The sequence below is a fragment of the Ilyonectria robusta genome (assembly GCF_021365365.1).
Source record: "Ilyonectria robusta strain PMI_751 chromosome Unknown BGZ61scaffold_6, whole genome shotgun sequence".
Taxonomy (NCBI): domain Eukaryota; kingdom Fungi; phylum Ascomycota; class Sordariomycetes; order Hypocreales; family Nectriaceae; genus Ilyonectria; species Ilyonectria robusta.
The window spans coordinates 40,339-51,318 of record NW_025764440.1 but is presented as its reverse complement, the minus strand read 5'-3'; the positions used below and the strand labels follow the sequence as shown (position 1 = coordinate 51,318).

Genomic DNA, 10,980 nt, shown 5'->3' with positions numbered 1-10,980 from the left:
GTTAAAGCACAGAGGAAGCGGCTTCTACAGGATGACGTACCTCCTGCCTGTACAGGAAGGTTTACAGAATCACTCGGTCTCCCTTATTCTCATACAATTGAGTCTCTTATATAAGAAGAGAAGCCTCTTTAGCTGGATCATTTTCACACACATTGGCATCTTCAGCGGGAAGGGAGGCCTCAAATACTTATAGAGCCTCGCTAACAGTTTGACTAAGTTGCGGCTAGGTTAATACTTGCAAAGACCAGCACTCGTCGTGAGCCATCTGCATTTAAGGCTGTTAAGCAAGCATCACAGGCGCTTAAACAGACTAAAGCAGCTCCCCAATACACAAGGTGCTATCAGTATGGCCACACAAGGAAATCACACGCCTGCGAGCTACGCTACGCGCATCTTATACCATCTTCAACCGCAGCACCGTCTCAAGAGACCATAGCTTCAGCTCTAGCTCCATCGCTGGAAATCACTCCACGTTCTATGCCAACGCCTAATCACAATCCAATCATACCTCCGCTGGCACTGGCAATAAGCTCAACTTTGCAGCCTGTAGTGCTATAAGAGTCGCTCTTAGATGTAGAGCTACAGCCACACTCACCAAGGGCGGTATTGCTGTCCTTGGAGCCAGAGTCGGAGCCAGAGCCAGAGCCAGAGCCGGAGCCAGAGCCAGAGCCAGAGTTGCGCTATGATCATCCCAGTGCTATTTATCAACGATATGCTGCAGCACGGGAGGCATGGTATAACCAGCTGCCCCGAGGGGGCTTGAAAACTAATCAGCAATATCAAAAGGCTATGGGCCTGCCTCGACGGTATAGTAAGACCCGTTATGAGTGGTGTTTGGACTACAAGCAGATATCGAAGCGCTGTGTCATATCATCAAGGTCGAGAGAATAGACCAAGGAGGAGATGATGGCATACTTAGACTGGAGCAAGGCCGAGGATGACCGGGTCGAGGTGCGTGTCTCTAAGGAGATGGGTGGCAACCCTTTGGCAAACAGACGAAGAGGGATGAAAGAGATCTGGGAGAGCGTTGAGCAGGACATTATCGAGCAACAGGCTTTGTACTCGAATAACGACCAGGCTGAAGACTGTATTATAGTTGATGCTTAGTCTGTTAATGTTGGAGATCACAAGTGTGAGGCGACCAAGTCGGTGGCAAGGTGTGGAAGAAGGAGGAACATTCTACAAGAGATTATGTCTGTATATAAACAGTGGTTCCCCTACTGCACACTTAATCTGAATCAAGCATTTAATATCTTCTCATTTCAACAGTTACTTTTCCATACTTTTTTTCTTTCAACCATAAATAAGTGATGAACTTGAAACATCATAAGCAAAGTTTCCCCTCTCCCTTGCTTAACCCTATCCTTGACCTCCCTTTCTTTAGGTTTATGTTGTCTTTCATAGTACGCGGTATCTGCTTTGCTTCGCAGCATGGCCGGCTTACACATTAAGCGATGCTTATGTAATTATCTTAATCGCACCACTGGTGGCGCAACACGTGACACTTATTTGCAGCACTGGTGGCGCGCCTATTGGCCCCCTATCATGTCGCGATCCTTATATAATACGCGTTACAGCTATGATGATTGGCTGGCAGAAAATCAACTCTACCCCTGTCATTTAATTCAACTCTACCCCTTGCAAAGTGGGGCCGAAAAATCAACTCTACTACAGTTGATATTGTTATTGTACAGTATATCCCGGATTCTGTACTGTTAAATATGCCCTATAGTATTCGGCGCCTTCTTCCAAGCTATCTTCGCGCCGAGCAATGACTCCATCATGTGGGTTGATTGTCCAGTCTCCCGGGGGTCATCGCCAATGAAATCCAGCGGAAAGCCAAGATCGAATGATTTGATGCTTTCAATATACTTGATTTGACCGTCTGTCAATTTGATGCTCAGTGCCTTGATATTGTCGTGGAGATGCTCGACCTTTCGACCGCCGACTAGCGGGAAAACAAGCGGCGCCTTCTGCATCACGTACGCTAGTGCGATCTGTTGTATGCTCGCGTTTCCGTGCTCGGCAGCCACCTTTTCCAGCGCGTCGCTAACTCTGAGAGCCTCCTCGCTCTGCTGACTGCCACGACCTGTTGGATCAGACTCTTTACGGGCCGCCCGTTGTGATTTTGTCTGAAGCTGGCCGCCGCCGATGACATCCCAAGGGCACAGCGCCATGCCAAAATGCCGTGCCATCGGAATGATGTCACGTTCGAAATCTCGAAGCATAAGATTCCAGCGACCTTGGTAAACAGAGAGGGGAGTTTTGCCGTGCGCTTTTGCGTAGGTGTTGGCTGCCGAGACAACCCAGGCCGGGGTGTCAGAGATACCAAGGTAGAGGACTTTGCCTTGTTCAACAAGGATATGGAGTGAGTCCATTAGCTCCTCAATCGACGTCGTCCAGTCCCACCAGTGTACATAGAGCAAATCTATGTAGTTCGTCTGCAGCTTTCGGAGCGAAGCCTCAACAGATAACCGGAGGGATTTCTTATGATTTCCAGCGTAGTTGACAGTCTTTCCTATGCCAATCTCCCATCCACGAAAATCATTTGTAAACTTGGTTGCCACAAACATGAGGTCCCGATTATTCCTGGCCTGCATCCATCTCCCTAAATACAACTCTGAATCCTCATCTTGATAGTTGTTGGCGGTGTCGATGAAGTTGCCGCCAGCATCGGCGTATGCGTCCAAAAGCTTAAAAGATTGCTCTTCGTCCATTGCACCCATCCAAGAGGCCCAGGACTTGCCAATGGACATAGCCCCCAACGCGAGTGGTGACACTCTCACACCCGCAGTGCTGGCTAGGATGCGATAGCGACCTAGTTCGGTCTTGGGCTCTGGTGGGGTTGGAAAAGCCATGGCTGATGTGTAACAGGTGTGTGATTGCAGTGGTCTCTGAGTGGGCAAGGATAAGACAGAAGACGATCAGGAATGGAGAGGTTTAGATTGACTTGGGATGGAGCGGTGTAGATTGACTTGGGCGCCATGTTTTGGTATTTATGCCGAACAGACGACACGATGCTGTCAGAGAATATTATCGAAGGTGCTCGAAGATGTTCTTCGACAATGGGGAACATGTCGCTAGCTCATGGCCTGTCAAGCAGGTTTGGTTCGAAGCCAGGGACGACGAACAGCTACGTCAACGTCCTCGTGAAGTGGACGTCGGCAGCGCTAATGCAATCGACTGACGTACTAGCGTCAGTAGCGGTAATGCAATCGACTGACGTACTAGCGTCAGTAGCGCGAATGCAACCTACTTACGCACTAGCATCAGTAGCGCTAATGCAACCTACTTACGCACTAGCATCAGTAGCGCGAATGCAACCTACTTACTTACGCGCTAGCGTAGGGACGAGTAATTGTCAAGGTACTCTGTACGGACGCACGGACGATAGACGCATGCTTTACCTGGCTTCCCGGACTTCCGCTATATTATTAGTATTACTTTCAGCATAAATAAGTTATAATTCTCAACAATTTCTTAATAAATATATATTAATTAGTTAATTAAGCGAGCTATTTATTAAATAAATTATTATTCATCTAGATACTTTCTAAGATCTAGGTAGAGCTGTGTCGAAACCATGTCGGTCTCCTCCCCTTGTACGGATAACAAGTGTAATTCCCCCCCCGCAGAGTCTCCACCTTGAAGGCTCCCCTTGACAGGTATTGAGGGGACGCACCGCTACCGGTCTGGAAGGGTTTCTGGGTGAGGTTACTTTCTAAAGCATTGAATTGTTCCACTTAAATTCTTAGGACCGCAGTGCACCCAAAGCGCATTGGTGGAGATTCTTGATAGCGGACAAGTCCAAGGAGTTTTGGCACACAGACGGCCCGAAAACAGGCTGGGCAATGTGGAAATAGTCACAGCCAATGTATCGTCGGAAGACGCTACTTTTCCGTGGCCATTTTAGGTAGTGTCGATTCGGGCCGACATCTGCTACAGGCCCGAACGCCGACAGTGACGCAAGTGATCTCCTCAATAAGGAGTCTTAGGCAAGGATCTATGTAGTTGAAACGCGGTGGACGTCAAAAACTGGCAGTTGATAGAAAGACAGAGTTCAACAAGACACGTTGATGCAAACTGTCCTATAAAATCCCTCAGTTAGTCCTTGACTCATTGTCCCATTGACTGATGGACCATACTTGTCAAAGCTGTTGGTTTTCTATCTAATAACTGGGAAACGGTACGTCTTTCCTTTTCCAATTCATAAGGGGAAGTTAGATAGTGCGAGGGCTGCTGGAAGTCGCGTTATCGTCGGTCCAGTGGTCAACCAACTTGAATATCCTCTTGGATGTGATACTTACCTTTTCTCTATTGTCATCAGGTATTGTCAACGAAATGAAGCCTGCGCATTTGTACTTGCTCGGTCACTTGTTCGTGTCGACGAATGCTGCCGACACCAAACTGCAGAAGGACTGTTTGCCCCTCCCTCGCGATGGGACGAACTGTCAACAGGCTGTATGTGTGAAATTCTAAATGATACAGAAAGCCTTCGTCTAACTGGAACAGTGCGAGATTTTGGCCTCCGAGTTCCCCGGCAGACTGCACTATGATGGCTCCGATAACAACTTCACAATCTGGGACCAGAAGCAGTTAGAGACCGTCTATGTCTGTCGTGCCGAGCCTGCATCTGCCGATGAGGTCTCCAGAGTCTTGCAGGTTCTTGTGAATAACTGGTGCAGATTCGCAGTAAAATGCGGTGGCCACTCGCGCTTTCCGGACGATGCGGTCTCTGTTGGCGGAGTTACTATCGATCTAGGTCTGATCAATAGTACGGTGGTTTCAGATGACCGAACTACTGCTCGTATCGGCGGCGGATCCCTCACGCGCCAGGTTTTCGCTGCTCTTGATCCATATGGTTTGGCCTACGTTGGGGGAAGAGTCGGACAAGTTGGTATGGGGGGTTTTACCCTTGGTGGTGGTACGTCTGTACTCGCAGCGAGGTATGGATGGGCTCTAGATCATGTGCTGGAGTATGAGGTGAGTCAACCTCCTGCCCTAGCTCTATATGGAGCCATATTTTGCTAATCGAAGAAGGTTGTTTTACCAAACGCCACGATTGTGACGGCATCTGAGGATTCACATCCAGATTTATACTACGCCCTTCGAGGCGGTGGGAACAACTATGGCATCGTAACGTCATTCAATGTAAGTGTATTTCCTCAGCGTCCTGTGTACGCTGGGTCGCGCACCTTTACCGATGATCAGACGGATCGATTTCTCGAAGAAGCCGAGAAAATCTTTTCGATCCAAGACTACGAAGATACCAACATTGGTCTCGAGTACCGGTATGCCTACTCTGTACAGAATGGTTGGACTATGTCGAGTACCCAGCGCTACGCCGAGCCTGTTATGAATCCACCGGTGTTCAATGCCCTTAATAGCATTCCGGCTTTGGGAAATCTCACCGGAGGCATAAACAGCCTAGCGAGCAGCACAAGCTTCAGTGGGCCACTAGGAATCACAAGGTACGAGCCTCAAAAACATCCACAGCTGCAGAGCACTAAATTATCCACAGGAATCTTTTTACCACTCTAACACATTACCCGTCCTTAGAGGTGGGTAAGAAAGGCCTTGAAATTCTCAAGAGCAAAGTGGAGGGGGCAAATCTGACTAGCCTCAACCCGCAGCTAATTACGTATTCCATACCTGCCGCGACGATGAAAATGTCGAAGGCAAGAGGCGGCAACGCCCTCGGTCTTGACGTTAAAGGGCATCTTGTTAGTAAGTCTTATCCCCTCGCCCCTCTATCTCTACTTCCCCGTGGTGACGATGTAATGATAATGCAGACGCAATCTGACAACCATAATTAGTCAATCTCCTCTCCTTAAGCTGGACTACTAGCGCATTGGACAATGCCGCATACGCTTTGGCAGACGACTTCATTGCAGACTTTCGAGAAGCCGCTGAGAGTGTCAACGCCTTCCACCCATTCGTCTACATTAATTATGCGAGCAAGGGACAAGACGTCTTCGCTGGTTATGGCAAAGAAAATCAACAGAGATTGGTCGAGATTCAACAAGCCATTGACCCTCGTGGTGTCTTCACATCTTCGGGACTCTGGACTGGCTTCTTCAAAGTACGATGATAGTTGGTTGCGTGGAAGGAAAATAGGTAGCTTCTGACCCAGCACGATTGTGTAACCAAACACTTGCGATATTAATACTGGGCAAAATCCATCAACTGTCGTGAATGTCTTGACAGATATTACATTAATAGTCGATTGGTAACACAGTCTGGTCTTGTAGGCACCGCACCACGTAGGTAAAGTAGTCACACCGAGTGTAAGTTAAATTTGCTAGTCGTTCTGGGCGTTTGAGGCACGATTCTGAATCGTGGAGTCCAGACACTGAAGAGGTCAGATGCATACAATACATCTTAGGAAGTTGGCCATTCATGACACTGTCTCACGCAGTCTTTACTCTCTAGGACCTACACCGTCACCATGGTTGACGCGACCCGGGGATCCAAGAGCATTACAATCATTTGGCTCGATTGCGTGCCCACTCGAGAATTCAAAGCCTTTGACAACACAGCGGATATTGCACGCGACAGCCGAGCGGGGTTGTGTTAAAAGCAAAGGTTCGGGGGGCAACGCAAGTAGACAGGGGCGGGGTGACCGTAGGAGCCATCAAGACTGTCAGGATAATACAGACTGAAGGGGTTTATTTTGATGCCATGTAACTGCAGTATGGTGATTGCAGTAAACTGCCATAAATCTAGTGACCGACTATCGACTGGAAGATGGCAGAGAACCTCTCTCCAACCGGCTTAGCATCGTCTACAATCCTTCGTATCCTCTTTAACTCCTCTTCCGTCAGCACGACATCTCGAGACGCCCAGTTTTCTTCCAGACGTGAGGCTTTAGTCGTGCCTGGGATAGCAATCAATCCCTGCGTGGCAACCCAAGCTAGTGCTGTTGAATTGGAGGCATGGAATATCAGGGCTCCACGATGTCACGTGAGGGATAAGGGGCCTATTCGGGCAGGGCTCGACGAGCCCTCCATCGCCGGCCCTGTGACCGCGATCCCGGTCCCTGGGGCTCACAGGACCCCGGCCCCTGTGCGGCGGCGACGGACTGCCGCCTCCGGCAGCAGCCGTCTTCATCATGTATAAAAGACAGGCTCTAGGCCCGTCCCTTAGAAAAAGGGAAGAACAACACACATGTTCAAGGTCATCAAATCGTCATATAAGCAATCCAACAATTAACAGTCAGATACGTGCTACACGCCCTTACCACTCGCAAACCTCTCTCCCCCGGATCGCTGACGATTCGCCGAGCTTTCGGCGCGATGACGACTATCAAGCTTGTTACAGGCGATGACTGGATTCCTTGGTCCTCAGCCCTCAAGACGAAAGCCCTGAACCAAGACCTCTGGGAATACCTCGACCCGGAAAAGACCAACAAGCCCAAGCTACACCTTGTGAAGCCGACCCCTCCAGCAATTACAGACTTTCGCAAGCGAAAAGGGGCCGCTACGAGCGCGACTACGGAGTCTCTGATCCCTAGCTCCACATCCACCGACACGATCATCGCGGCCGCCGGCACGGAGACCGATTCGGAGGACCCTCGCCTAGCAATCGGCGAGGATTCGGCCCTTCGAGCGTCAGATGTGACAGACCTCACAGAGAAAGGGCTCTCAACCTACAACGCGATGTGGGCCAACTACGAATACCGCAAGAGGCAGTATAAGGAGACGAAGAAGAGCCTAGACGTCATCCAAGACTGGATCAAAGAGAGCATCTCAGTTCCTCTCTATCAACAGAACTGCCGAGCCGACGACTCCCTAGCCGACTGGGTACAGGCCCTCCAAACCAAGTTTGCATACGCCTACGACGAAAGGGTCCAGAAGGCTCGCCGAACCCTCCGCGAACTCCTAGCAAAACCACTCCAACACCACATAACGACATATAAGGCAACAGGCGAGTGGCTTGCTCTCTGGGAAATAGCAATCGAAGAGGCTCAGACTGTCAAGCTACAAGAAGCAACGGAGGCAAGCCAGTGGTTCAAGGACCTAGTCAGGGCCCTCAGAGGCACCCCTCTTGAGTCATGGATCAACGCATATGACGCCTCGAAGACGGACGACGCGATCGAGAATGCCCTCTCAGTCCAGGCAGTAACGGCAGCTATTCGCCGAGTAATCGCAGACAGCCCGGACCTTCCGCAACGCAGAAAGGTTGCTCCCGGGGCATTCCACGCTCCTCAGGGCCATGCCGGCGAGTCCTCGGCGAGAGGCCGCGGAAAGAGAAGGGAACGAAGTGATACTAATATTATAGACATGAAATGCCCTGCCTGCCTAAGCCGCAGGCACCCTCTCCCGAAGTGCTACTACGCTTTCCCCGCCTTACGCTATAGCGGCTGGAGACCAAACGAGGCTGCAGAAGCAATGGTAAAGGAACGTATCGATAGCAATATCGATGGGGTTGCAGACCGAATTCGGCAGCTTACCCTGACCGACTTGCAATGACGCCAGATCCTAAGCTTCTGTCGAGGAAAGGCACGAGCGAACGCATGCCTAATGGTCGCCAAGACCTATCCACTACGGCGGAGTTACCTTCTCGACTCAGGGGCGTCAATCCACATCTTCAGAGATACCAAACGAATGCACAACCTCAGAGCCGCTCCGATAGGAGACTTCCTGTGGTCAGGAACGGAGCCGGTCCCAATTGACGGCTACGGTGATGCTACGATAACCCTACGAAACGCCGATAGTTCGCCGACCTCTCTCCGACTATTCAACGTTGCGTACTGCAGAGCTCTCACTTCGAATCTAGTATCCTTTTCACAGCTAAGGAAACGGGGGTTCTGGTGGGACACAAGACCAGGCAACAACTGCCTACGCAGGGCCGATGGCAGCCACCTTGGAGAGATCGAAGAGCTCCATGGGCAACAGGTCCTCGAATACATCGCTACAGACGACGACGAATCGCCAGTGCCTCGGCACTACTCGTCGACCGCACGCCGCCTTCACGCCGCACTCGGAAGTACACATCGTGGAGCCAACGCCGGCCCCTCCAAGGGGATTCGCATACGTGGCACCAGCGACTCGGCCACCCGGGCCCAGATGTCCTCAGGCACCTTACGAACGCAGCTCGGGGCGTCAGGCTGAAGCTAGGCGACCCTCAAGGCCCTGAAAGGATCACAACAGTCGACTGTGACGCTTGCGGTGTGGCGAAGGCTCGCCGAGTGGTCTGCCGCGCTCCACGAGAAGCCAATGTAAGGGCGGCGCCTGGAGAGCGAATTGCCCTTGATTTCCACCCGATGGAAACCGGCTATGGAGGCTATACATCCGTATGGATTATGGTAGACCGGGCCTCCGGGTATGCGTGGGACTACTATGCTACCGACCGGTCAACGCCTACGATTCGGGCCGCTCTTACGACATTCATTAAGATGATGGAGGTACAATACGGCGCTACAGTCAAGGTCTTCGAGTGTGACAACGAGCTCTCGACAACCCACCGCCGAGTGGCTGCCGAAATAGAAGCAATAGGGATCCGATGCGAGCCCTCTGCGCCAATACTCAAGCCCAGAACGGGGGCGCGGAACGCGTTGCAGCAGTCATTATTGAGAAAAGCCGTGCAATGCGAGCAGCAGCCAAGCTCCCGGCATACCTCTGGCCCGAGACAGTCAAGGCAGCTACCTATCTTTACAACCGCTCGCCAAGTGCTCGCCGGGGCTGGAAGTCTCCCTACGAAGTATTTCATTTACGATACCGTACTGACAACACGGCGAAACCTGATCTATCTCACCTGCGATCATACGGCTGCAAAGCCTTCACGCTGACTGCAGATGCGCAACTCCGACGAAACCGCCTCCAAAGGCAGGCTCCGCGAGCCTGGATCGGGTTCCTAGTCGGTTATACATCAAGCAATTCCTTCCGCATCTGGAATCCGCTATCAAAGGAAGTAATCACATCGCGGGATGTAACGTTTAATGAACAGCAGCTATTCGACGGGCGTTTAGAGAGCCTTCGGGACGATTTACTAAAGGAAGACTTAGAAGCTATTGAGAAACGTATCCGAGAGCTGCTTGCAGCAACAGAGCCGCCTCCAGCGTGGTCATCACAACTACCTGATGAGGAACCAGATGAGATTTTGCCAGGCTCTAGTAGCTTAGAGCAGGAGAATGCCGGTGATAGGCCCGCGAATTCTACGATAACGCCCGCTGTGCACGGCGATAGGCAACCGAGTTCCCCGCGAGAGCCCGCCGAGCAGGATACCTATACTACCTCCAAGTTTGAGGTTCTCCCCACGCCTCCGGATTCACCCCCATCAGCCTTCTTCCACGCCTTAGCTGTTTGTCTAGACGTGGAGGGGCGGGGGCGGCCGGATGGTGATGATACCGGAGGAACAAAGCTAGCAAAGGCTCGCCGAGTCGTCCCCGAAAGGGTGACGCCAAGGACGTCTTTCAAGGCTGCATTCCTAGCGGGCAGCCTGCAAGGGCCAAAGCATCGCAGACGCTCCTATCAGACTAAGGAAGGTAGCCTGGCCAGCTCCTCACCGAAGCTAGTAGGGGGAAGCTCAACTCGCCCTCTCGACCGCGCACATGATGATACTTACACGTGTGGAGGGGAAAAACCCCTTGCGGAAAGGCCACTGGCCGGAACGCCGTGGCGTTTGTTGGAGCGGCTTCCCAGCTCTCATGCTCAGATAGATAAACATCCATATAGACACCAGCTAATCGCAGCCGAAACCTCCCACCTGCAGAGTCATAAGGAAGCAGGCTCATGGATCGAAGTCGCCAAGGCAGCAGCAGGCAGTCGCCGAGTACTCGGCTGCCACTGGGTATACACATACAAGCTCGATAAACACGGCCGCTTCATTAAGATCAAAGCACGGCTGGTAATCCGTGGCGACCAGCAGCCGAAAGACGAGCGAGATACCTATGCAGCCACCTTAGCCGGAATATCATTCCGAACGCTCGTAGCCCTAGCTAACCGCTTCGACTATAAGATGTTGCAATATGATGCAGTT

General features: G+C 51.4%; 3 protein-coding genes across 3 annotated transcripts; 1 reads left to right on the top strand and 2 right to left on the bottom strand.

The window, feature by feature from the left end:
* Positions 1–1,090: 1,090 nt before the first annotated feature.
* BGZ61DRAFT_504660 (aryl-alcohol dehydrogenase) lies at positions 1,091–3,097 on the bottom strand (the record flags this gene model as incomplete). The annotated part of the gene is made up of 2 exons (XM_046251810.1): positions 1,935–3,097; positions 1,091–1,108 (listed from the first exon to the last, which is right to left on the bottom strand). Exons 1-2 carry the CDS (start codon positions 2,856–2,858, stop codon positions 1,091–1,093), a joined length of 942 nt encoding a protein of 313 aa, XP_046106455.1. The 5' UTR covers positions 2,859–3,097.
* Positions 3,098–4,341: 1,244 nt separating this feature from the next.
* On the top strand, positions 4,342–6,091 carry BGZ61DRAFT_530140 (uncharacterized protein; the record flags this gene model as incomplete). Its single annotated transcript, XM_046253519.1, has 5 exons — positions 4,342–4,461; positions 4,513–4,983; positions 5,041–5,471; positions 5,522–5,727; positions 5,817–6,091. 5 exons carry the CDS (start codon positions 4,342–4,344, stop codon positions 6,089–6,091), a joined length of 1,503 nt encoding a protein of 500 aa, XP_046106454.1.
* A 631-nt stretch (positions 6,092–6,722) lies between these two features.
* Positions 6,723–6,920, bottom strand: BGZ61DRAFT_347939 (uncharacterized protein; the record flags this gene model as incomplete). Its single annotated transcript, XM_046240022.1, has 1 exon — positions 6,723–6,920. A coding segment is annotated over one exon (198 nt), but the record flags the coding sequence as incomplete, so codon positions are not given.
* Positions 6,921–10,980: the final 4,060 nt, after the last annotated feature.